The sequence below is a fragment of the Lutra lutra genome, chromosome 10, assembly GCF_902655055.1.
Source record: "Lutra lutra chromosome 10, mLutLut1.2, whole genome shotgun sequence".
Classification (NCBI taxonomy): Eukaryota; Metazoa; Chordata; class Mammalia; order Carnivora; family Mustelidae; genus Lutra; species Lutra lutra.
Genome location: NC_062287.1, coordinates 13,636,128 through 13,662,773, shown reverse-complemented (window position 1 = coordinate 13,662,773; position 26,646 = coordinate 13,636,128). Strand labels below are relative to the sequence as shown.

At 55.1% G+C, this 26,646-nt stretch overlaps 1 protein-coding gene across 9 annotated transcripts in view; it reads right to left on the bottom strand.

The window, feature by feature from the left end:
• The window catches only part of CEP164 (centrosomal protein 164), a 60,851-nt gene that overhangs the window by 14,608 nt on the left and 19,597 nt on the right, over nucleotides 1–26,646 (bottom strand). For 4 of the 9 annotated variants that reach the window (XM_047691714.1, XM_047691712.1, XM_047691711.1 and 1 more), the window contains exons 5-16: nucleotides 24,409–26,058; nucleotides 21,255–21,410; nucleotides 20,707–20,841; nucleotides 19,977–20,054; nucleotides 12,294–12,680; nucleotides 11,225–11,305; nucleotides 9,281–9,364; nucleotides 6,724–6,809; nucleotides 5,661–5,858; nucleotides 4,635–4,781; nucleotides 3,284–3,421; nucleotides 566–766 (exon numbers count right to left, since the gene is read on the bottom strand). In XM_047691714.1, the coding sequence (XP_047547670.1) occupies nucleotides 566–766; nucleotides 3,284–3,421; nucleotides 4,635–4,781; nucleotides 5,661–5,858; nucleotides 6,724–6,809; nucleotides 9,281–9,364; nucleotides 11,225–11,305; nucleotides 12,294–12,680; nucleotides 19,977–20,054; nucleotides 20,707–20,841; nucleotides 21,255–21,410; nucleotides 24,409–26,058 (3,341 nt within the window). The remainder of the gene's footprint in view (nucleotides 1–565; nucleotides 767–3,283; nucleotides 3,422–4,634; nucleotides 4,782–5,660; nucleotides 5,859–6,723; nucleotides 6,810–9,280; nucleotides 9,365–11,224; nucleotides 11,306–12,293; nucleotides 12,681–19,976; nucleotides 20,055–20,706; nucleotides 20,842–21,254; nucleotides 21,411–24,408; nucleotides 26,059–26,646) is intronic. The other 5 variants (XM_047691715.1, XM_047691717.1, XM_047691719.1 and 2 more) reach the window with 5 other exon arrangements.

The window sequence follows — 26,646 nt, the reverse complement described above, 5'->3', positions numbered from 1 at the left end:
GGGCCTCCCAGCCAGCTACACAAAGAGCAGGAACCCAGTTAGAAACTTCTGGGTCCTGGGAAACAGCACCTCACACTGTATCATGTAGTCCCCACCAACCTCACTGGGTCCCAACAGGGCCCTGACTCCCAAGAGAGGACAACATTGTGGTTAGGAAAACAGGCTCCAGGCACCGACTGCCTGGGCCCTGTTGCTTATTAACTTCAACATCTTGGGCAAGTCACTTAGCCTTTCTGTGCCTTAGTCTCTTTATCCGTATCACAGTCCTATAAGATGGGGGGAGAGCAACACCTCCTCAGAACCACTCTCAGAACTACACCAGTTAACGAAACAAAGCATGGGGACTGGTGTGATCTCTCAAAAAGTATTGGCTACTCCCACTATTATCACGCCTCCCAACTCCGTCCCAAAAAGATAAACCAGGGAGCCCCTTCCTCCACATAGGGCCACGGAGGAGGGGGAGTCTCAGTGGGGCCACCGGGTCTCCAGGGAAGGGGGAGGGGAATCACTCGCCCCCCACCTCACTGCGGGGCCCCGGCAGCTCGCCTAAGGGGAGGGGCAGGACCTGAGAGACTTCTCTTTCTGCTGCTGCAGCTGGAGCATCTCCTCCTCCTCCTCCTGCCACAGCTTCTCCCGCAGCTGCTGCATCTTCTCCTGCTTCGATTCCAGGAGCCGCCTCCGGTCTCGCTCCAGTTCCTGGGCCACAGCCTCTTCCATGGCCTTCAGTGAAGCCTGCTTTGGGGGAGCTGCAGGCTCCGCAGATCGCCTGCCAAGTGGGGGAGACAGCATCTCACCAGATTTGATATCCCACCCGTTAGATACAGAACAACGCACGCGGAATCCTCACGGAGGGCCCAGGGGTCCAGAATCACACACGCCAATCAGGCCGCGCCCCAGGCCAGAGAGAAGCCTAGCCCCTCAAAGATACAGGCAGGAATTGTTCATAGAGCAAGCCCCACTGTGGCTAAGGCCCCAAGAGCCGAAGGAGAAGGGTAGCCCATAGTAGGCTCTCAGGGGACCTGGTAGGCTTAGCCCAAGGTGAAAACCTAAAGATGTGGCTCCAGATCTGGCAGCCAAAGACTGAAGCTCTGTCAGTAACGGACTGCTTCCCGGAATGGCTCCTGGCCCTGTTTCTGTCTCCCCAGCAGGGCTCTGCCTGCTACTCAAGATTTCCACCAGCAATTCGGGGAGCCCCCAGAGGCTGCTCTCTGCCGCCCAAATCGAACACAGGCCAATGCTTATGAGCCGGCAGGAGCAGCAGCAAGTCTCCTAGCCCTGCCACCCAGAAGTGTCCATAGAGGTCTAGCACAGGAAGGCCAAGGAGCCAGGCAGGAGACTGTTCCCTCCTCCAGAGACAGCAGCAGGAGCGCACCAAGAACGTCTTGCTCCATCTCTCCTTGACGATGCCATGTTTTCATCTGCTCAGAGTGAACTCCATGTTTAGAAACAGGTAAAAGCAATTCAGCGCTAACCTGGATGCCTAAGGTGAGTGTTAAGATACAGAATAATGGTCCTGGTGGAAGAGATGTCTATGAAGTCATGAGGGTTCTCGAAGGAAATGCCCAGAGAGAAACCCAAGAACATCTGGAGGCACGAAAGCATAAGCAGCATAAAGTACTTCGCCTCCCGGAGCAGCTTCCCTAAAGGCCAGCGCCTATGCGCATTCCCAGGTCCCTGATCTTCCATTAGAAATTAGTCTCGCCACACAACCGCCACCCTTCCCCGACAGTGTGCAGCGCAGCAGGCCGGGCACGCTGGCCCCGTCAGCCTCAGCAACACTTGGGCACAGCCCACACCAAGGAGCACTGGGACAAGAGCAAAGAAGGGACACAGGGCCCCCTTCCCCTCACTGCAGCAGACGGAAGGCAGTGGCTGCGATGAGATCAGAAGAGCAGAAGAAAACAAGGGCTTTGGAATTCCATCTCAGCCCCTTGAGACCAGAGAGAAAAGGAAGACATTAGAGGCTCCTAATGTCTCTGAATACCATTAAAAGCCCTCCTTCCCACTTTCCTAAAATCATTAACTCAGACTGGGACCAGCCTTGAGCTAGGCCTTCAGTTCTCCTCTGCTCCCAAACCCACCTCCGCCCTGCTTCCCATTGCCGGCTCTCCTCCAGGTCCCCTGACACAGACCAGCAGATGCGGATCTAAGAGACGTGGCCGCCACCTCCTCTGAGAGTCCTGCTCTCCGAGAGAGAGCCTCTCCCCGCAGCTCTCCGCCTCATCAACCCTCCAACTCATTTCCAGCCTTGGCTGAAAACATCTTTTTTCCCTGAGATGGTACCTCTGAATGTCTCTTTCCCCCGTGGGCTGTGGAGCTACGTGGGGCCCGAGGGACAGATGCTGCGGGAAGATGGGGCCTCAGACGGCGTGGCAAACTGCGGCCCAGCGACACGCACGGGTGAGCGTGCCTGCAAGCTGGCATGCGGGCAAGAAGGGCTGGCTTCCAGCAGGCTCTTCCCTGTGTCCTCGTTTGAGAACTCTAGTGTCCCCAATGTCCCACTTAGGTCCAAGGCCGTCAGCAATGGCCCAGATGATTGAGGAGACAACAGAGAAAACGAAGCCTCAGAGGAAGAGGTGGGTCTGATTTCGAGGCCACTCCTCAGGTGTCAGCATCAGAGACCCAGTTTCCAACAGTCAGCAGCCGAGAGGACACCCCGCAGGGGCATCATCATTTCAGGCTGGCCACCAAGGAAGGCGAGCAGCAGGGAGGGCAGGCGCTGCGGAGGGAGGACATGGTGGCGCCCGGGACATTCTCAACTGGCTGCACGGCCACTAAAATTGCAACCAAAGAGATCCCATGCCCTTTCACGTTTGGCCCAGTGGTCTGAACTCATTTACCCGCTTTCTACAAACACGTCATGAAAGGTGCTGGGATCACCAAATCCCAGACTCTGGGACCCAGGTCTTCAGGCCACAGAGCGCACACAGGGGCAGTCGCTTGCTGGCCCCTCTGCCCCTAACTGCTTCTGATCCAGCTTGACAACATCTGTGAAAGGCAACGGACTCAAGGAATCATGGTTTTTCTTTTTTTGTTATTTTACGATGTACTGACATCTGTGGAAGTTTGCTGATAGAGGAGAGACTGCGGGTCCCGGGACTAGCCAGCTCTTACTGACAGCCGGGAACATGTCTTTCAACACCACAAGCACCTCCTTCCAGAACTCACACCAAATCGTGCAGGGGCCGGCCGGGTACCAGGCAACTGGAGGCCCTCCCCCATAGCCGAAATCCCGCCCTATGTAGTCAAACTATCCAATCCCACACTCACTGAAGATACTTACCCTGACTCGCCCATGCCTTCCCACGGAAACCCCAATAAAGGCTCTGGGCCATGGTCTCCCTTCTCGCCTCTTCTGCCTCCTGGCATACCCTGCTCCTTCCCCATGTGGCCTAGCACGGCATGGCATGCCCTCCTCTCTCTGGAAATGTAAGTAATAAATTCTTCCTTAATGGCATTGGTCACTCAGTCACCTCCATAAATTAAAATCCCACGGGTACAAATGAGACCCAGACACAGAGCTACTCCTCATGACACACAGAAATGGAGCTGTGAAGATGGGTAATGAGGAGGTTACGGGGCCTAAGTCCAGTCTCCGAAACACGATTGCCTCCTGTCCTCATAGAAAGCACCCTGACCCTCTGTCCACAGCTGCCAAGGAGACTTGGGAAGGCCATGTCATTCCTCGGTGTCAGAGCTGTCACCACCTGAGCCACGGGGCTGCCCCTTCCCTGCATCACTGCAGTGCGGTGGTGAGGACAAGAGTCAGGAGCTCACGCGCCCTGCTAGCTGTGAGTAGGGCACCGACCCGTCTCTACTCAACATCGGCCCCCATCCCAAGGACTCCTCTAAATCTTTCGTGGCACTCGGCTCACAGACGTGACAAACGGCACAACCCTGGCTCCAATCTCTCCATGCAGAGAAAAGGACCACCGGCTGCACACTGAGTAGGAAGTCTAGGGCTCCAGCGACCAGAGCCTCGTCCTAGTGATACAACCCACCAACAAGTGATGTGGGGCAAATCCCTTCACCGCAAGCCTCAGTCTCCTCATCTGTAGAAGGGGTAGAGGGGAAGGAGACAATAGGAGGAGGAAAGCTCAATGATCTCAAAGTTTGAGAAGTGCGAGTAGAACAACAGAGGTGAGCTTTGGACCAGGCCCAAAATGCATATACTGGATATGGTATAATTCCATTTATGTCAAGTCGGAGAACTGGAGAGACGCACCTAGGGGACCGAAGCCAGAAGCCTGGGGACCTGGGGTGGTGCACGGGGAGGAAGGGGACATGAGGAAACCTTCTGGAGGGACGGAAATGTTCTACCTCTGATCCGTGTGTAAGCATGGGTTGATTCGTACAGTTCAGGTTTATGTACTTTCGGTAAATACCTCAATAAAATGTTGCTAAGAAAGTGAAAAACAGTGCTTTGGAGAGCAGAAAACGGGATTACCAGGTTTCTGCTAGCCTCATGTCCACCTTCATCCACGGCTGGCTGGGGTCTCAAAGCGGCACACGCAACAAAGGGCGCACTCAGTCTGCCCCACCCCACCCCCTCGGCAGGGCCCCCAGGGGTGGTGGGCACTCAAGCAATGCACACATAAGGGAGGACAGGGACAGACGTTAACACTGGCCCTTACGCCTCTGGGAAGACTGGCGGGGCAGGGTGGGCCGCCACCTTCTCCTCGGGCTCCTTGGCCTCTTCCTGCCCAAGGCCCAGCTCCGTGGCCCAGGAGCGCTGCTCCCTGCCTCTCTCATGGGCGGCAGGTGGGCTTGGGGTCTCCTCCCTTGATAACAATAAGGAAGCAACCGTGTTATAGCTGGTGGAAAGACAAGAGGCTCCAGGTGTACCCATTTGGGGTCAGAGAGCCCTGATGAGGACAAGGGAATCAGCCCCAGCTATGTGTCCCTGTCTCGGGCCTCACTCTCCCTGGTCTGCCTCTCCTCTGGCTGTTTACAGAGGGCTGCAGACGCACCCACGCGGGCTGCGGGAGGGTTACGGTGCCCGGGGAGAAGCTCTGCACACAGCAGGTAGTCTGTGGACCCAACATTGCTGCGGCTCGGCTTTCCCGGGGACTCATCCCAACTGAACATGCTCCAAACCAGCTCTGACGCCAGCCTCTTGCTTTCACTGGGGGAACAGAAGGACTAGCAAAGGCAAGCCAGGCTCTGGGAGGGGCTGGGGCACAAAGGTCCCCTCAGCTGGCCTCAGGGAGGCCCAGGACTCTGCACTTCCCTCCCCGAAGGGCCCGGCCCACATGACAGGGCTCTCCTTGGGTTTGCTGTAGGACTAGAAGTGGGATGACTGCTAAGGGCATGGGGAGCACGGGCAGGTGGGGATGGGAACAAATGCCCCCCTAATGGGGGGCACAGCCCAGGTGGGAGACAGTCTCTGCCCCAGCCCCCGGCAGGAAGATAGCTGGATCACAAGAGATGCTCCATCGTTCAAGAGTTTCTAGGCTCCCCAATCGGATGGTGCACCCCAGTTTTAGCTGTAGACTAAGGACTAGGAAGAAGCAGGTTTCCTCATTCCCCAGCTCACATTGTGCACTCGTGGAAACCTGCGAACCCACCCCAGCTCCCCACCACTCCAGGCTCCCCCAGCAGTCGCTGTCAGCCCCTGTGCACACAACTACATGCCTGGAAGGCCTCCCACTCCCCCTTACCTCTGCAGGGAACCGGGAGGGACGGGGCTGCCTGCAGAGTCCCCAGGCTCCTCTGCCTGCTCCTGCTTAAGCTGCCCCTCAGAGGCCTGCAGAGGCCCTTCTTCGGTGGCCTGGCTGTGAAGGGGACTCTGGTGCCACCTCCCAGGCACCAGTGGAGGAGACAACCTGGTCAGACCAGCCAGGGCAGCTGAGTAAGTCCTGCAGGGAGAGTAGGGAGAGAACTGGAGAGTGTGATACGTGGACCTAGGTCCATCCCTCTTCTCAGACAGGGCTCCAGCCCCAGCCCTACATCCATGGGGAGCCACGGAGGGCAAAGCAGTCAGAAAAGCAGGAAGGGGAACCTCCCTACTGAGCTCTCCCTTTGCCTGGACCAGACTCAGCCTGCTCAGGTCCCTGCACTGCATCTGCTTGTCCCGGGGTGACAGCTGGGCCCTCTCACGGCTGTGTCCACTCCCAGTGCTCACCATCACTGAAGCCAGGCAGGGATGGAAGAACTGAGCGGAAAACAGGGAGAAAGAGAGAAGCCAGACTACAGAAAGGTCAGACGACAGAAAATGTGGGAAGCTGGAGCTTTTGGCTTGTGGGAAGGCTGACAGAGCCTCAAGGTTCAAAAAGCAGAATAACTGGCCCGCTTCCTCTTCCAGAGTGGTGGCTCTCCTCTCACGGTAGCCCGGGCCTCAGAAGCTGGAAGGCTCTGTCCCCCTCTCCCAGTCTCTCTGCTCTCCATCCCCGTTTGTCTGCCTCGCGCGTGAGCACCCACAGTGGGCTACCAACCACTGCTGATGTGCAAGGCAACAGCTCCAAGCCAGTTCCTCCAGCCTCAGCCCACAGCACTGCACAAAGTCCCACCAAATGTACCGACATTCCTGTCTCGGGGCAGAATCCAAGGGTACGCTCGTGTACACACGTGCACATGCACATACAGACTCTGCGAGGCCATCAGGTCAGCTCACCGTCTGCCTTCAGGCAGGACCACACTGAGCCAGGAGCACGAAAGCCAGGAGTCCTGCCCAAGTCCACCCCATCCCGAAGGTCCCGGAGGGCGGCCTCCCACGTACTGTACCTCTCCAAGCCTCTGGACGGCTTGCTCCGCTGCTCATCTTGGCTGGACTGGCTGCCATCCTTGTCTTCTCTTCCCAACCTCTGGGCCTGTAGGGAAGGAGCAGGGACAAGTATATATATTGGAGAGGTCGGCATTCGGGTGCCTTAATTCTCTAGCCAACTCCTGCGCCTAGGAGGAAGTACCAGGAAGTGGCTCTTGAGAAGGATGACCACTTGGGACCCAGAAGAGGAGGCCCAGCTGCTGTATCATGGCCCCTCCGAGGGCTGTGGCTAAGCCGCCAGGCTCACAGCTACTTCCAGGACTGGCTTGGCTGGCTAGGGAGGAAGAGCCAGAGGCCACAGCCACTGCCTGCAGAGCCAGAAGCCAGAGGCTAAAGGAGAAAACATATAAAAAAGAAAATCCTGCCTCCTGTCATTGGAAGCCTTCACTGAGAGCTGCAAAGAGAAAGCGGAGACATCCATGAACACCTCAAACCCACAGAGGCCCAGACGTGCAGCGCCAGTGACGTACAGGGAGGCTGTGTGATGGGCATTGGTCACTGAGGCAGCAGCCAAGCACGTGGAAGAGGAAAGATCCTGGAGAGATGGGGACGTGGTGAAAGGAGAGGGCACTACTACATTCCAGACGGAAAGGATACCATTTGGGCAGCCCCAAGGAGGAAGACAAGGTAGTCCACTGCTTCACTCCAGGCCCCCCCAGATACCCAGGTCCCATCAGTAGCCAATGATGCCCCCCCCTCCCAGTCAGGGACTGATTATACCATCTAAAAAAAAAAACAAAACAAAACCAAACCTCATGGAGTGAGGTGGTGGGGGCACAGAGGGGGAGAATGTCAAGCAGACGCCTCGTGGAGCACGGAGCCTGACACAGGGCTCGATCTCACGACCCTGAGATCATGAGCCGAAATCAAGAGTCGAACACTTAACCGACTGAGCCACCCAGGCGCCCGCTGCCCCCATCTCATTTTAAAGCTTGCGTGTCTAGGCTGATCTAGCAAGCTGGTGAAAGGTCTACTGCTGGTAAGTTCAAATATTTCCTGCAGGGGTGGGGCCTCGGGGATGGCCGCACCGTCGGCCTGGACTCGAGCTCTTACTCCACCACTTCCTAGCCGGGGACCCAGTCTCCTCCACTAAAAGAGGGGACAGTAACTCCACAGCTCACAGGGCTGGCGGCGAGGATTACAGCAGCTCACGAGCATAAAGCCCGACTCCTGGCCCAGAGAAGGCAGGCCCCACATGTCAGCTCCCCTGTTCCTGCTCCTCCCCTCTCCCCACCCTAAGGCACAAAACCCCAGCGCTGGCAGGGCCAGTCCGCATCCAAGACCCCACACTCCTCTGTCATGCCGAAGGGAGTCCCGTCTGTTCTGGGACAGCAGGGTTAACAGGAGAGGTAGGGCAGGTGACAAGTCACTCCATCATTGCCCGCGGGGCTCCGGCCGGGCTGGCCCATGGCCGTGTCCCCAGCCCTGTCCCCACAGCCGCCCATGCCTCTCTGCTGGCAGCCGGAGCCCCAGCAGCTGGGGCCGACGCTACCATCCAGACGGGTGAGGAAGGGTAGGGCCCGAACTAAAAGTCAGCTCCCCCAAATTCCATTAAAAAGAGAAATGCTGCCTGAGTACCTCCCAGTGCCCGCAGCAGACGGCTCCCGCAGCGCTGCCACTGCTTATCATGTCAGCCTGGGCAGAGCCCGCAGCTGGTGGCCCCCACCCCCTCACCCCTTCCAGTGTTCAACTCACCACCATCTCCCCTACAAATCACACTGAGCTCAGCAGAGAGCTCCCTCTCTCACTTTCAGGGGAAAAATGAAAACCCACACAGGCCAATCTATGTAACAAACTAAAATGTAAAACGGGTAACAACATGGGGCAACCGTAATAAAAATGAGGGTCTTGAGCCCTGAGTCCGAAAGGATGGCCTCCTTGGCTTCAAGGCTCCTTAAGGACAGGATCTGTGTCTAAGTCATCTTTGTATCCCGCTGCGGGCCAGATGTCCCCACAGAGAGCTTCCAGCTGGGAGGGAGACAGACCCAAGAACCATAAAAGAGAAGAAGCAGAACTATGGGGAGCAAAGGGACAGAACGATTCATCCTGCCTGGAGGAGGTGACATCAGAAGTGGACCTCCATGACCACCTCTGGGAAGGTACAAATGGGGAAGCAGCACGGCAGGTGGCGCAGTGAAGGAGGCGGGTGGTGCGCCCCGGGAACAGTGAGTGGTGGGCACGGCTGGCGCGTGGCAGGTGGGCCGAGGGGGAGCCTACAGGGGCTGAAAGGGCCAGGTCAGGAAGTGGCTTGGAATCCACAGTCTACAGTGCTTTGCACATGAGCAAGTGGTCATCCCTCAGTTGCTAGAAAAATGGATAAACACATAGATGTACACTGCAGGGCGGGGAGAAAGGATGACTTCATTCATGGCAGCAAAGCGCAGGAATGATTGACAGCCCATCGCAGGCACAGTCAGGGCCATCCCTTATTGAATCAGAAGGGAGGGAGCTCCCGGAAATGCACCCTCAGATGGGCAGAGCTTGGCTGGGCCTTATCTGTCACCCAGAGACACTCACCTCCCAGTGGGCTCCATCCAGGACTGGGGAAAGCACGTTGACATCCAGCAGGTGCTCCGAGATCCGGCCATGAAAACCGAAGTCCTAGAGACAGTGGAGGGGGAAGTCAACACTGCCCCCGTCACAGCATCCCCCTGGGCCTCTCCTCCACCTCCCCACCTTCCAGAAAGGGGCCTAATGCAGGCCAGGCACCATGTGAAACATTGCCACATCTACTGCTTATTCTCATCTTCAAAATAACACTGAGGAGTCTAGAAAAAGATACGTGATACGGCAGGTGTAATGTTCACTATAGACTCTGGGGGTAAGGATGTATGCATTCACTTGAAAATCCTTTTAGTTTTTCCGTATGTCTGAAATTTTTAATAATAAAACCATGGGGGGAAAATAAGCCTGTGAGACTGATACTCTTAAGGCCTCTCACGGACGGGGAAGCAGGTCTGAGAGCACATGTAATTCGCCCGAGGTCACACAGCTCATTAGCAATGGGGCTGGTGGGTCAGATGTGCCCTGGGCTCACTCCCAAGCCCAAGCTCTCTGCAGGACTCGTGCTGCAAGCATGTCACTTTCCAGCTGTCTTGCCCTCCTGGTGCCCAAACAGGGTGCCAGCAGGGAGGCCAAAGGGTCCAGCAGACCTGCTGGCAGCTTAGAAATGAGGCATGGTGGGCTGTTCACCGCTAGCTCTTTTCCCCTTCTCCGGGGCCCCTCTGGACTATAGGGATTGATTAGTGGTGCTCCCTAGGCAGGCTTCTCTTTGGGACAGACAGCAAGTGCCCACACCAGTGCCAGTTCCCTGCTGTTCTCTGGCTGCCACAGGACCCTGATCCAGCCCCCTCCGAGCCCAAGACGCCTGCTGGGCTAAGTGAAGGATTGCTACCTGACAGCATGCTAATAGGGACAGTTCTGTCATCAGCCCTGATGAATGGCAGGAGGCCCAGGCCTAGGTCTGGTCCTGCTGTCCTGTGGCTTCCTCCACCCACTCCCTCAGAGAAGAAAAACACTGACAGGCATACTTCTTTCTGCACACGGGGACTCCCTCAGGAGGGACGGAGCCCTTGCTTCCAAGAGTCCTAGAACCTGACTATTCTTCATGATGGTTTTTGTCAACAAAAACGTGCCCCTCCTAGATTGTGTGTTTTCTTTTTTGGTGACATTTTCCTTTCAGTTTGAGTTCTACTCCACTTAATGCAGCCGCCATCTGCCTCCTAAGCCTGTGGCTCAGCGAGGGGCTAGAGCACACAGCCGCCTAACTCCTCCGCACCCCCTCCCGTCATTTACCACTCATCCCTGACCCTCTCCCGCTAATCCCTTCCCTTTGATCTGCCTCCTCCAAACAGATGGAGCATGGTTTCCAGAGGTGATGTTCTGCCAAAAAGCACCCTCAACTACTCCCCATAGATACAGACCTGGCATATGAAGCCAGGAGACAGCAGGCTGGCTGGAAGGCCTGGGAGAGAGCAACCATCCATCCACTGCTGACATTCCAGGACAATGTCTCCTCTTTGGAAATGTAACCCCAGCATCCCTCCCAGCTACAGCCTGAGGACTGGTCCTCGCCATTGCTTGGTGATCCCATAAACACACACACACACCTCTAACCCCCTAGATTCATGTAGTATTTCTGCTACAGGCCAGAGGCTCTAGATCCCATATCTCCCAGACCAGTCACACTGCAGAAACAAGAAAGGGTCACAACTGCTCACAGTTACCTGACATTGATTTGCTAACGTTTTACGCTCTTTACCTCACCTTCTTCTCCCAACAAACCTATGGAATCGGTAGTGTTACTCTTAGCAGATGGGCAGAGGAACCAAAGTGGAGACAAGACCCAAGTCTGAATTCTGACGTCCCCCCTCAAGCTGTGTGGCGCCAAGCAAATGAGCCACAGGGACGCAGAGACCCCCCCCCTACAGCCCACTCTGCTGCCCCCCACCTCAGACTCACCAGGCCCGGGAAGGACGTGGGGTCAGGCGCGGCGGAGTCCGAGAGCTGCAGCTCTTTCATGTGTTCACTAATGTCCGAATCCTGCGGACAAGACCCCTGAGAAGTTGCCCAGGGCACAGCACGGAGAGGGATGACCACCCAGGGAATTCCGCTCAGGCCATTGGTGCCAACACAGGGCGAAGCTCTCACCAAAATCCACCTCTTCCAGAAAACCTGAAAGAGGGCTGTGGACCCTCCCCTTCCTTCTGGACATGGGCACCAGCCCCACCTCACTGGGGATGAACAGCCCAGTTGAACCCACACTGTGACTCAGGTCAACAAGGATTTATGCATGTAAGGAGAGCCCGGAGAAGTGGCGTGGAGACAGTTAGAAGTTGGCAGTAGGGAAGGTTCATGCTGTCCTAAAAAGCAGAATGAGAGTATCTTTCCCAGGAAGCAGCTTAAAGCTCCTTAAATGAACTCCCTCACCATCTACCTGGAAAGGAGCAGGACTACGGGATGGAAAACTGAAAATGCCAAAGGCACTGGGAAGTACTTGTGGGCATCTGGGTCATTGGCCCGGTCTTGCCAAAGCAAGACTCCCACGCCATCAGTGAGAGGAGTCTTCTGGTAACCTAACTGACCGCTGCTGGGGCCAAGTACTCCCCATGGTCCCACCCCCTCCATATCCTCCCCTCTCTACAGAAACTCTACAGAAACAGACTACAGCAACCGGCTGCTGTCAAGAAGTAAGAGGGGGCAGGCAGGAAGAGAAAGGTACTACAGAAGAACAGGAATGTCCCAGGAGGGTGCCAATGGAAAGGCAAATTTCTATCCTGAATTTCTAAGGCCAGTAGGTTTGGAGTTTCATTCAGGCTCTGGCTGCCTGCTGGGTCTGGGCAGATCTGTCACCATGAAGAGTTCTGGCCAGCTGTTGGTGACAGCCCACCGCAGGGCCTGCTAACGAAGCTAAGCTCCAGACTCCTCCTCCAAGTAGGTAATGAAGATGTTGGGGACCCCGATCTGCACGGGGCTTAAGAGAGCAGCAGAGGGAGGGAGCAGCAACTCCCCAGGGCACAGGGGGACTCACCTGGCTCCGGTCTGATCTGCTCTCTTTGGGGACCGAAGTCTCCTCCTTGGGCTCCTTTTCCTCCACCACCTGGGCCTCTCCCCTCCTGGAACCCTCTTCTCCTGCATCCAATGAGTCTTCTGGTGCCTCCTTTTCGGTGGCTTGGGTAGGCTGACCACCCCCAGGGTCCACCTCAATCCTGGACATCCCAGGATCACTCTTCTCATCCGTTTCTTTTGCCGGGAGCCGAGCACTCGCCCCTCTTCCCTGCTGCTCTCTGCCATCAGCGCTGCTCAGACCGCCGTCTGCTCCCTGGCTGACGAGCTTGCCGGGGGTGGGGGGCCCGGAAGCATCAGAATACAGAGAAGTGTCCTTCCTCTCCTCCGGCTGGCTTGTTCTCGGAGACTCCTAGGCAGCAGCAGACCACGTCAGACAAGGAGGCGTCAAGAATTAATAAAATGATTTCAGAGACTTGCAACAAGATGGAACTGTCATTCCTCGACTCGAACGGGACAGTGCTCCGGTTCTGACCCCAGTGGTTATCCAGCACCCCAACAGCTATTTAAAACCCAGACTCCTTGTTCCACTCCAGATCTGCGGAATCTAAACATCCGTGGTGATTTACAGACACCCATCTGGCCTCGTCCAGGGACAGGCGTGGAAACCAGTGCACTGAACTCCATCACCGCCTACCAGGTTCTCAAGGAAGAAATGTCTCATTCCAGCCCCAGTAGCCAAACCACAGGACTGCAGACTCAGAAGTCAGTATTTACTTTTTAGAAAGTCAGTCTGTACTTACGATGATGATAGAAAAATCAATAAAAGTACCAATGCCTAAAATTTGGGGTTTTTTCCCTTTTAAAAGGCAGCAGGGAAAACAGAAGGAGAATGCCCTTCATCGGTGTGACGAGGGTGGCTCTCCCCCAAAAGCCTCCTCCGCACACGCCACCCTATCTGCTTCTGAGAAGCAGAAGCCAAGACAAGATTTCCTGGGGGAAATGGCTCTGAAGGATAAAGGGGTTGGGAGGCCTTCAGAACGCAGGTCTGACCTGGGGTGCGGGAGCAGGGAGGGGGCGGCTGAAACCCACAGCGCCTTGGGCCTCCGCCCGGTTCTGAGAAAGTCTTGGCCTGCACCACAGAGTCCCACGTCTGCCAGGGACAGTCCTGCTCTAGGGCCTGGTGTTCTCTGTGGACAAGCACGGCCTTGGCATGAGCCCAGCCAGATCAGAGGTGCCGTAGCTTGAGGCTGACATCGCAGAGGTCCCCCTCAGCACGGTCTCTCACTTAGAGCCCCTGTCCAGCTGCCGTACCCTGCCTCTCACCACAAACCTCACTCTGAAATGAATGAAAGTTCAGGAAGAACCCTGAAAGCCGGCCAAAGTAACAAAAGAAACCCCTTCCTCGAAATACAGCGAGTGCTCTCCTGGGCTCCGAGAAGCCTTCCTCCAAGAACACATCGCTTGGAATGCTGGTGTGAACAACTTCTGAGCAGGGACACGTGACGCTTCCAGATTCCTCAGCCTGGGGACTCACAGAAGGAGCCTGGTGACTGGAGTCCAGAGGTCCCCGCAGAAGCCTGGAACACGGCATTCCTCCATGCTGCCTGTTAAAAGATCTACGGACAAGCCCACCCGCCTACTGACCAGCCTCCCAGAACCTTCCAAGGGTGGTCAGGAGAGGGAGGGGAGCTCAGCAGTTCAGAGGTGAGCTTCAGAGACACTGAGACACACGACTTAGGTTCAAATCCTCACCCGACCCTTACAGGGACCTGAGGCCCATTATTTAACTTCTCTGTGCCTCAGTGTCTTTCTCTAAAATATGGGGACACAGAAGGACATACCTCACTGGGTCTGGGGGAAGATTCAGTGAGTTAACACTCACCAAGTGAGCTAAAGAACCAAGCCCCTGCCCGACAGACCCTGAGCGTCCCACACATGTTCCACTAATGTTTTCCTGTGAGACACACATGGTCACTCCCCAGGTGCCTTCTGTGTGCCAAGCACTGCTCTGGGGACACCTACATGAACAAGACATAGATTTTGCTCCCAGTATGGAGGAGCGTGACATGCCCCAGGTCATGAGCCTTTGCTGCCCAAAGCAAAGGGCACTGGACACAGTGCTGATACTGTCCTCGGCCCCAGGCCTGTCCCAGGGAGAAAAGCAGAAGGTGACAGAGAGAAGGGGAGGCTTCCCTCATGCCTTGGCAGCTCGAAGGCAGGGTACCCTCCAGTACTGCCCATCCTCGCCACATCCATAGCCTGGGGCTTCACAAGCAATCTGCTGTGATCCCAGAGAAAGTGGGGAGGTGAGCCCCTCCTCCTCAGGAGCAAGGGGAGGCCAGGCCTGCTCATCGCAAGCCCCGAGACAGTGGCCACCGCGCGGTGGAGGGCAGCCCCCAGCCCGAGGGGCTCCACAGACCTCCAAGGGGTGAGAGTTTGTCAGGGTGACTGAGGGGTGTCTGGCAGAGCCAAACCACCCTGGCCACGCTCATCTCATGATGACATGAGCACAGGGGAGGGTCAGACACCGCAGCACCCACGGCCTTCAAGCTAAAGTCCACAGCACCTCACATGGCCCAGATCCTTTCTCGCCCAGCCCTGCCTGCTTCTCAAGGGTCACGGGCAGCCACACCCTGCACGCATTCCCCTGCCCCAGCCGACGGATGAACCTTGTGCCATCGCGCTACCTGGCCATGCATGTCCTTTTATTTTTTTTTTCCTTGAGGTTGGTTATTTCACTTTATTTAGCCAACAGTCACACTCTGAGCCCCACCAAATTAGTCCTCCAGCCTCACTCGAGGGTCTGCCTCAGGAAGCAGCTCAGAGGGCGACCAGGAGGGCCCGGGTTCCCCAGTGAGGCTCCTCTTCCACCAACACACACCACACAGCACAGCACAAAATCACCGCCTACATCCTCAGGCACCCTCCCCAGGGGGGTAGGGGGCCCCCAGTGCCCAAGAGCCACCTGCCAGGGCCCAGCTCCAGGCACAGACTCCCCATTGCTCCTGAGATGCCATGCACATTCTTAACACACACACACACACACACACACACACACACAAACACACACGATCTACCTAGACAAACTCCCACTGGCCCTCATAGTACCACATCTTCCAGGAAGGCCTCCTTGATCCCCGGGACAGCCGTCCTGAGATAAGCCTTCGTGGCCGGTCACCACAGCTACTCTAACATCGCTGCTAACTTCCTCTCTGTGTCCCTCACAGATCAGCTCCCGGCCACCCTCAGTGCCAAGTTTCTGGCACATACTAAGTGCTCAGCAAATATCTGTTGGCTGAGCTTTTTAAAGTGATTGTCTCATGCAGATAAAGGAGCTCCCACTCTGTGAAATGGAGATGAACTGTTCATTTCACAAGGTTACAAAGGGGTCAGCCTCTACCCGTCACAGTGCTTATGAAATGGAAAATGCTGAGCAAATGTTAACTGTGAATATTCAAGATGAGGGAAAAGCATGTAACCTTTCAAAAACCAGAGGACATCAGGCGCAGGAAGAGACTCCCACTCTTAGGCATGAGAGAACGCGGTCAGGTGAAGAACGGTAAGCCGATCTGTGCCATTCTCAAGCTTAAAGTTTTCAAAAGAAGATTTTCCCATGATGGACTTTATTCTGTTCTGTCTACCTAAATGTTAAGATATGAAAACGTGGCTACTATGTAAAGGAGTTTGTGCTCTCTGAGCCCGTGTCAACTAAGTGCAACAAGTCGGCCGCTGGAGGTAGGGCCGGTGGGTCTGGATGGCAGAGGGAGACCAGAGGTCGTTGAAGATGAGCCGCGATGCCAACGCACAACGGAGGGTACTGGGGAAAATAATCCGACTCCAGACCCCTCTCCCCCGACTCGGCTCAGCGCAAGCCAGGCCTGGCCCCGGTGTGCCGGCTCCGGCTTTGGTGTCAGGGGGGGAGGGGAAACAGGGGGGAGGGGGACGCAGGGCAGGGCTGCCCCCACGGCACCCTTTGCTCCCCAGCTCATCCGTGCTCAGACTCCTTCTGTCTCCTCCTGTCACAGCCGCAGGCCCCTGAGCATCTCTAGGCAAGTATCGCTGCCTTTTTAAAAACAACCTTGTCATCTGCATGAGGAAGGCGGTGCCTGTGAGTCCCCGTAAGAGCATCGCATGAATATTTAACATACCCCCAAAAGCTATAAGATCTCCAACACTGCAGTGCCCTCCTTCCCAGAGCACAAAGGCAGGCTTGGTGGGGGAAGAGAGTGGAGGACGGGAGAGCGGGAGAGCGGAACCCCCAAGCTAACCATCAGTCAGGTTCTTTGCCAAGTCTCCTTCCCACCCAGTTGGTCTCAATTCTTTGCGCTGCCACCCCCCACCCCATGTCGTTAGCGCTTCCCAATTACTCGGACATCATCCTGTGATTTCTAAGCCCAGCTCCCTCCTTCTCCTTTGATCCCAGGATGGGTTCTCCACAGGACAGACAGGACAGCGCCACCAGGCCACACACTGCCTGCTCACCCACCCACTCCCTCCCCTCCTCACTCACATCCATTCTCAGTGTCCAGTCCGTGAACCTATCCCCTTTGGTTCTGTAATCATCAAGAAATGGGTTTACACTGAAGGCAGGAGAGAGGAGGGGAGCGGGAAGGGAGGAGGGAAAGAGAGAGAGAGAAGCATTCTTGCCATCCTACTGCCCTCTCATGGAATCATGAGCAAAGTGACTGTGAATAGCACAGGGACAGGGCAGAACCCACTAGGGCAGGAGCCCTCATCTAGAACTGCCCAGGATGCCCAGGAGCAGGAAGAAACGGGCCACTCATAGGACCCAAGCTCTATAAACATGGACAAAAGCCATTTGCCAAGGGTGTGGTCCAAGCAGAGGCAGCTTTGTCTATCCTGAAAGCCCCATTCATTCCTACACCAGGAAAAGCCCTCCGGGTTCCTACCTGGGGTTCAAACACAGGAACCCAACACTCCCTGTGGCAAAAAGAATGAGATCCGCTGGGATCCTAGAGACAGGGGTCAGAGGTGTATTTAACACCTTCGACTTCAGACATTTCTCCCATCACACTGGGTTGTCTATTTATACTAAAAAGGTCATTAAAAAAATATGTTTAAAAGCTCCCACTCCCCCAAAGAAACACAGAGTCATCAGAAGGGAAGCTTTTGGAAATCCAGGACATGTCAAAGATCCCTTTTTTGCTGACATTTGTAATCCATTATGAAGTAAAAATTAACAAGTTCAAATTCAAAGTGCATCCTGTTTGATCCACAGTGGGATCTTCAACTGGCCGGCTGACAGCAGGGACCAAGCATCCATTCTACCCAGGGTCTGGAACAGCAGAGGGAAAGAAACAGCACAACACAACCTATGGGGATTCCCTCCTTGTCCCAGAGGGGCTCACTCTCCTTCATTCTCCCAGCCGCTTAGCAAAACATACCTACATCCTTCCTATGCTCCAGGCACAGGCCAGTGTTGGCCATATACACATAAATCTCACTCCCAATCTGCTCAGTCTCCTGGGGAGACTTTCTCCTCTCTCCGAGAGCCACTTAAGCCCTCTTGATGCCCCATTCCCGCTCATGGCCATCCTTCTCAGCTACAGACCTGAGCTGCTGATTACATCGGCAGGATAAGGTCTTAATGGTCGATGGGAAGAAACAAAGTTGTCATTTCAGGGAACAAAACACACGGAAGGCTTTCGATATAATGCAAAGAGACCAGGCCCCGCACACAAGGAAGTTTCAAAGTGGACACAAACCAGGTTGATGATAAAGATGGGACACTGGGGAACACAACATCACATTTCACGCGAAGTGTTAAAGTCACAAGCAAAAGGTATCTAATTGGGCACCGCCCAAAACGTGGATAATTTCTGGGCTAAAGATGGGGACATGCTTCCAGGAAGAAGCAGTACAATAAAATGGAGACTGCCCAGTGCCTAGAGCTGGACCATCCAAGAAGGCCCAGCTACAACCCCAGTCCTGTGCGCCAGCACCCGCGACCCCCGCCCGCTGAGATGGGAGCCCTGGCTGTTGACGTGAGCTGAAAACCAAGAAGTCAGAAACAGTAAGAGCACGGTAAGGGATAATAAGAACACAGTTAAGAGATAATAAGGAAACAAACTTAAAACCACAATTTAGGCACTATTGTTTTCCTGGCCAGCTTTGGGATCATTCTAATGAAAGGTGAGTGACTGGTTTCATTTCAAAGTGCTGCAAGTATGTGAAAGAATTTTATGTATTAGACTTACGAAAAATTTAATTCAGCTTGCAATCAATATTTAAAAGTTTGGGGAAATCTGAGTTCCTGACATCATGATTTACTACTGGGTGTATGAACACCACAGGAATACTGAGAGAAATCCTAACTGCTAAGAACTAGTAAATCGGACATTAGAGAAACAGCATACGATAGGGAATGTTCCTTTTCAAGCAGAAAACCACACTGGGGGTTTGCAGATTATTACGACACCATGATGAGTCTTGGGTTTGGTTTGTTTTCAAGAACATTCCGGTGGCAATGGGAGGACAGACCGGGGGACGGAGATTAGAAGTGACAGGAGTACTGTGGGAAGACTCTGGAAGCTATTCCCCACTGCAGTCCACACTTCCCAGGCCCCTCGCCTTTGCTCAAGCTGTTTGCTTGCCTAAAATAACCCTTACACCCCCACGTCTGGAACTTACCTACTCTTTAAGAGCAAGGTCAAATGTCATCTCTTCCAAGCTTTTCCTGATCTCCAGGCAAGTCATATCCTCTCCGCTCAGAGCTCCTCTAGGCCAGGCACCTGTGCCAGCCGGAGCTCTTTGCCCAAGCTGCCCTGCTAGATGGGCGTTTTACTCCACAGCGAGTACTCGCTAAACGCCAAAGACCTGCTGTCCTTTCTCTCTCTCCAGCTGCAAACTCCATGAGGCCAGCCCAACCCATCTTTCCAACCTCTGTATCTCCACGGGGCCTAGCGCAGCAGCCAACGTTCGACAACTGCTAAGACTCTGGCTGTCACACCTCTGTTCAAAGCCCACCCCTGGCCCCCGGTGCCTGCGTACCCCAAAGCAAACTCCTTTGCTGGCACTCAGGGCCTCCATGACAGCCCAAGCTACCTCCACAGACCATCTCCCACTCGTCTCCCACAGGCGCTCTGTCTGTGCTCCAGGCAAAGGGGACAGCCTCACCCTCCCCAATCTCACCCTGTACCCTCTGCCTCTGTCTGTGCAAGGCCCTGCATGTGGGCTTCTCTCTCCCCACTCACCCCTGCCCGCCCAGTCCTGCCCACTGTCCTTCCGGGCTCACCTCACATGGCAATTTCTCAACAGAGCCCTGCCTGGTCGATCCGTGCAGCTTGGAGACCCCAGATTCTCCTTCCCATGATGCCCCGTCTCACCTCCCTCACAGTCTCACTGCCTTCTACCCTGTCTTCTGGGAAAAGAAGCCCCTCTTTCTGTGAGGCCGCAAACCCTTAGGGGGCAGTAATCCCACCTAACTTAGGCTTGCACGACTGACAGCCCCCAGCAAAGTGGCCCACATGACAACACTCAACCACTGGTGGTTATCCAGCAAACGAGCGGAAGGATGGAGTCCTATTCTTCTTTGTGCTTCCCCAAACCACAGAAAGCCCATCTAGACAGCACTGGGACAAAACAGTTCTCTTTCCAAATCCGTAACCCCCAAGCAGAAAAGCTTAGGAAGGAAGGAGGGACAGACCAGGCTAAATCATTTGCCTGCCGGGCCTCAGACTCTTACCTCATACTCAAAGTCACCCCCCAGCGCCCCAATGTCCAGGTGCAGGTTCTTAAAAAGCTCACTTGAACTTCGAACACTCTGAAAACAAACACGATTACAGGTGGTAAGTCAAGGAAACAGGTCAGCCGGGGGTGAGGGGGCCAAGAAGCACCTTGTTGGTTACGCTATCTGGGTCGGGCCCACAAAGTTAGAGATTGGGTAAGAAATGAAGCTGTGGGCTGGAAAATCATCTTACTTATTTTTAAAGGAGCATAGAGTTGGCCAAAAGGTGGAAACAGTCCAAGTGTCCGTCAACAGATGGATGGCTGGACAAAATGTGGTCTAGTCAGCCACCATTGCTATTCACGATGACCCCTGAAAACAGGCTACGTAAAAGAAGGCAGACATAAAATGGCCAACGTTGTAGGAGTCCACTTATATGAAATATCCAGAACAGGCAAATTCAAAGATAGAACACAGAACAGAAGAGACGAAAGGGGAGAGAAGGGGTTGGGGAAGTTACTATTTACTTAATGGGCACAGAGTTTCTGTTTGGAATTGTGAGCAAGTTCCGGAGACGGATAGTGGTAATGACCGTCTAACACTGTAAAGTAGTTAATGCCACTGAACTGCACGCTTCCAAGTGGTTACAATAGTAACTTGCGCGTGGTACGTAGTTGCCCACAATAAAATAAACTCCTTGTTCAACAGCACGCAGGGTTTCCAAGGCAGGAGGAGGGTTCGTCGTTACCTGGTTGTCGCTCTCCACCTCATCCTCTGCGTTGGTCTCCTCCCCTAAAGCCAAGAGGCTGAGAGCATTCTTGTCCTCATGGATGGAGCCCAAGAGACCCTTCGTATAAGCAGAAGTCTTGAGACCCTGTGAAGGCTCCAAAGTAGAGAAGGAAAGTCAAGGGGCACGTTAAGGACCTGCAGAATGCTCTTCCCACTCTCTTTGGAGGTCTCACACCACAAGTCTGCCATGCCCAGGAAATGATCCCAGGTCACACGGATCCCTTCCTGACTCCCAATGCCCCAGCCGTAAGGACTGGGAAATCAGCACTGCAGTCCCCTCCCACCACCCCCACCACCCGCTTCCCTGCCACGGGTCTACCCTCTGGAGCTCAGACTACACATCTAGCATCACAGAAGCGTGATTTATTTTCCCAGCTTCCCAGTTTGCCCATAAACTCTGAGGACTCAGCCTATGCCTTCTTCCTTATCTAGGGGCCACCATTCCTAGCGAGGCACACAGAGACCCCAGGGCCACTAGATAGACTGAATGTGAGAGAAACCATTTACCTGCGTGAGTTCTCCGAGCTGACCAGACTCTGCCGAGCTCCCCAAGCTCAGGTTTTGCGATCCACGAAGAGTGGAGGCGGGGGCATCCACAAGGCCTCTCAAGGGAGCCAGGCCCCCGGGAGGGACGTGGACTGGGGCTAATGAGGAGCCCAGGGCCTGGGCAACACAAAACATCTTGTTACAAATCCAAGAAACCACATGGCTCTCAGAGTGCCAGAGACAGATATAAAAATAAAACATCTAAATCCTCCCCGCTCAAATTTAAACCACCTCCGCTCGGAGGCTGCTAATGAAACACAACATCCAGAAATTACCATTGTGCCAACTGTGTGAGAAATCACAGGCTGGCTTGCTGATTCTCCTAACTCCGCTGCCGGCACACAGCGCACGGTTCCCTCACATCTGGCAGATGCCGCAGCGGGTTCTGCTCCCCTTTCAGAAGCCACATAGGAAGTGGGGGGGGGGGTGCGGGGGGAGGACAGAGACAAAAGCCTCATCTAGCAGAATAAGAAGTCTCAATAGATGGAAGTTCAGAACTGATGAACCAAGAAAAAGCAGTCGAAGCATATTATTTACAAATGTGGAAGTACACAGCAGCAGAAAGCGGTTGCCTCTGGGGAGGGGTACGCACACCAGAGAACTGTATTTCATTATACGCTTTCTGGTACTATTCGACTTTGCTCGATACGGGCATGTATTCCTTTCATTAAAATACATATCAACTATGAAACGAATACATGGGGGCGCCTGGGGGGCTCAGTAGGTTAAGCGTCTGCCTTCGGCTCAGGTCATGATCCTGGGGTCCTGGGATCAAACCCCACGCTGGGGTTCCAGCTCAGTGGGGAATCTGTTTCTCCCTCTCCGTCAGCCCCTCTGCCCTGCTCATGCTCTCTCTCTCCCTCTTTGCTCTCGCAAATAAATAAGTACAATTTTTTTTAAATACATGAATGACAAAAGAAGAACCCTCTCCCTCTGCCACAGACAAGGAAGGCGGCTGAATGAAGCCTTGCTCAAACGACTGACGGTTTCCCTGTTCTCATGTTGGCCATATGAAGGCTTCCAGCTAGGGAGGATGGGAAAAGAAACCAGGCTGGGAGTCAGAATTTGCAAGACCTCAGCTCATTCACAGACTCCCGGATTCTCAGTTTACTCATCGACAAGACAGAGATGATAGGTGTCTTGCGACTTAAGAAGGTTTGCTGGGAAGCTGAAGAGAGACCATGAAGGTGGGGAGCACATGGGAGCAGTCCAGGGCTACGCCACCGTGCAACAGCCGCGAGAAGGACACACATTCCCATAGATCAGGCAGAGCAGCAGGAGCAAGGAGAGCATTCTGGGGATAATTCACAAAAAGCTCTTTAAAATTCATTTCTCAAACTTAAAGTGTATAAAACAACACAAAACCACTCCTGTCTATCCCAAGGGGACTGAAGAAAGGGGAACCCAGAGGAGGTCAGGCTGAAGACGCGCAGGCAGCCCGCCATCTCCTCCCCAGCCCGGGCTGAAGGGCCCAGACCATCGGGCAGGTTCTGACCAGGGCCCCTTCCTGTGTGGGAAGAGCAACAGACGCTCATCTGCAAGAGGGATGAGAACCACTCCCAAGACTTTAAACGCCCAAGTCACTGCCCAACCATCTGGCCTGCTGCAGAGTACTTCTGGCAGGCAGAAAGGAGCGGGTAAGGATCAGACGCCCACATAACCCAGTATCAGGGGCTGGGCTCAGCCCTTAGGTGCCATCTCTCCTGCTCTCATGACAACCTGAGGCCTGAGTCCCTACAAAGGCAGATGGTGGAGGTAAAGACCCCTGGCTCGCAGTCACAGGCCAGCCAGGGGGGGCACAGGCACGGGACTGGACCCAGGGCTATCTCCCAGCCAGTACTTCACACCATGTCTTGGTTGTGGCCAAAAAGGAGCCCAGGAAAGCTTCTCTAAGGTAACTGGGAGCATACTGGTCTGCTCCTCCTGACTTCAGCACTCCCAACCAGCCCCAGAATTCCTCCCACGCTACATTTACGGAAACGTATAGACTCCCCTGGTGGCTAATTTGCAGGCATGCTGGGGGATTGAGGGAGGGAGACAGGCATGCTGAGGGCTCTGTTCTCCCAGGCCTTTACCAAATCAGCAGTTGGCAGGGAAAGGACACATCCTTGGCTCCTAGCTGGTCATCTTCTAGAGCTGGCCATTAACTCTGACTGTGGGCTGTGCATGGCCTTGCCCTTCAGAAGAGATAAACTTGCTGCCATCGGACTAATGAAAACTTTCAGGATCATCTGCAGCTTATCCGAGATTTATCATGCTACAGTAGTTATTAAAGCCAACAGGGAACCAGGACACTCGAGCAATTAGAAACCGGAGGGAACAACCGGGCGCGCCCGCAGCCAGGCGACAGAGAAAGGATCGCCTGGGAAATTCCGACTGACGCCCCAGTCTCTGATCTGACCTGACTTCTGAGTGAAGAATACGGAGAGACTCTTTAAAAGGACAAAGGGTCAGAATGACAGGGAAGGCAGAATCCTATGTCAAATCCCCACAGCGGGGGAAGTGAAGGTACAAACAAGGTCTGCGAAGCCTGACGCCAGTTAGTCCCGGGTTCCTGGGACCCCTGGGACGCAAGAAGCAGAAGCAGCTCACCCAACAACAGAGAGATTCTGGGCCTCAGCTCCCCCCCCACCCCATGACTGTATTAACTTTCCAGTTCCGGGGAACTCCAAGAAGGGACTAAATTCAGAGCTTGTGAGGAGGGTGTCACTTGGGGAAGCCTCTGTCCACAACCGGCTGATGGGAAAGGCCTCCCAGGTCCTGGGAAGGCACCTAGATCCCACCTGCGTGCCAGGATCGGCACCACCTTGCTCACCTTCAGAACTGATGACCCACCCGGAACCTAAGCTCCAGGGAAGGGAAGGCTAGCTGCCCTCGGCCGCTGTTTTGGAGGTGACAGGTATAAGAAACAGAAGGCCCGTCAGCCCACAAGAGGGCTGGCCCAGGTAGCTAAGAGATCAGCAGTTACCAGAGGAGAGCACACAACAGGAAAGCAGGCCCGACGGCTGAGTGAGGACAAGTGAGAACGTCAGCTGGACCCGGCCCCTCCCCGCCAGGTTCACGGAGGCCCATAGGCCCCACTCACTAAGAGGCCTACCTGGCCGAGAAGCCTCACCTTGCCCCGCTCCGAAGCGAGCCCTCTGCTGCACCTCAGCTCGACCGGCCCCTGGCTGAGGGGGCTGCTGCTGGGCTGGACACAGGCTTGCTGAGGGACCGCCTGGCCAGCAGGGGCAAGAGCCACCTCCTGAGGGCGCTCCAGCATCTCCGGCCCCCAAGCCAGGAGCCTCGGGTCCCTCTCCACGGCTCTGCCAGCCTCGTGCTCACCCTCACTAGACATTCTGGGAGACTCGGCCGCCAAGCAACAGACCATGCTGGCGAAAGCCTTACACGGCGTCTCCCGCGTGCTCTCGGGCAGCTCCAGGCCCTCCAGCTGCCTGGAGATCTTGACCATCTGCAGGATGTGCCGGTAGAATCTCTGGTCCTCAGAGTAGTCTTCGCTCTCTGACTGCTCGTCGGCAGAGCTCTGCAAGTGGGCCAACTGCAGTCCCAGGAAGGGGCTGCAGCACTGCCCTCCGGCCCTAGGAGCCGGCTGGCCCCCGCCCTGCTCAGAGCCCTGCGAGCTCTGCAGGTCCCAAGGGAAGTTGCTCACCTCACCCAGGATCTGCGAGCCCAGGTGAGAAGCCAGGCTGCTGCTCTCCACGTCAGGCTCAGACTCACTAGGCTTCCTGTCTTCTTCAGGGGGCTCTAGGGACCCCGGGGGTTGTCTCTCCTCACGGTCAGGGGAGCGTCCGGGGGCACTCCCGGCAGGGGCATTCTGGGCCAGCTCTAAGGCCAGCGGGGCGGGCGGCAGCAGGAAGAGCTCCTGCGGCGGGTCTTTGGCTGATGCCCCTAGAACCTCAGGGGCATCGGGTCCTGTCTCCTTGCAGCTCCCCAGGGTGTCCTGGTTGACAAGCTTGGAGACCTGCCCCATCCACAGTTCTGGGGGCTCTTTCCTCCTCCTCCCCCTGCCCACACTACCACCTTCCCCAGAAACGCCCCGCCAGCTCAGGCCATCGGCCGCGGCGCTATCTATCAAGAGCGCTTGGCTCTTCCTGGTAGGCAGCAGGTGGTCAGAGGAACACAGGGACTGGGAGCGGTCCTCCTCCAGGGACAGTGAGGGAATGGGACTCTGGCTCTTGTCTCCCCCGGGGCCAGTGGAGCCCCATTTGGCCACGTGGTGGCCATGCTGCTCCCCTCTCAGCTGTAGGCCGGTGATGGTTTCAGAAAGCCCTGAGTACACAGAGGCCTGGCTCCTGCCTTCCAGCACATCCTGCCCATTCTGGAGGAGCCTGGTGTTCTTAGCGCCCAGGGTGCTAGGCTTCTGCTGTCTGGTCCTCAGTTCCAGCTCTTCTATTTCAGGGTCGGAAAACCCCAGGTAGATTTTGTCTGTCGGCTTCTGGGGTTTCCCCAGGCCCTGCTGGTCACCCAATTCTGTCCTGCACTGGGCTGGGGCCCTGCCTAAGATTTCCTCCACATCGGCAAAGATCTGGTGGGTGCGAGAAGCTTGGCCTTTGGAGAGTGGCTGTAGCTTGCTGGGCAGGGTGCCCAGGAGAGGCCAGGGCATGTCACCCAGCACGCTGGGGCTCTTCCCTTTCTTAAAGGAGCCCTCACTTCTAGCCTGCATCTCCTGGTCTGGGTCCAGATCAGCAAGCCCAGGTGCCGAGAGAGGGAGTGGGCCACGGAGAAGGGAGGAAGAAGGCAGAAGTCCCTGCTCAGGCTGTGTTTCCTAGATGGGTATATAAACATGCAGAGAGAACGAAGACAAAGCACTTCTGTTTTATACTTGCTACCTCAGTCCTGGGAAAGCCCTTAGCAGAAACCCACCCGCCATTTAAAGGAAAACAAAAACTAAGAGGGAAAAAAAAAGAAAAGAAAAGAAAGAGCTAAAAACTCCTTTCAGCTCCATTGTTTTCTGGGCCCTAGTTTCCTCACCTATAGAGGAAGCTGGACTAGATCAATGGCTTACCCCCCTGCTTCACAGAACCTGCCGGTAGATCACTCTAGTGTACATGTAATGGGGAAGGGGCGACACCAAGACCTACACCCCAAGGTCCACTTTTTCTTAATAAGCTATACCTCCACGGAGGAAATGACTGGAAGACAGCGTTTCACTATTCACAAAGGTCTGAGTCACCAACCAGATTATCCCTAAGGTGTCATCAGGCTCTCAGTTCTGGGACTGGTGAATTTCATGAAATCCACCCGCCTTACCAAAGACCACCAGAAATTGTCTAAGAAGGGAGAGAAGGGAAACGTGGCCAGTGAGCTGAGCCGTGGGAATTCCATCTAGGTCTTCCAGCAGAGATCCAAACTG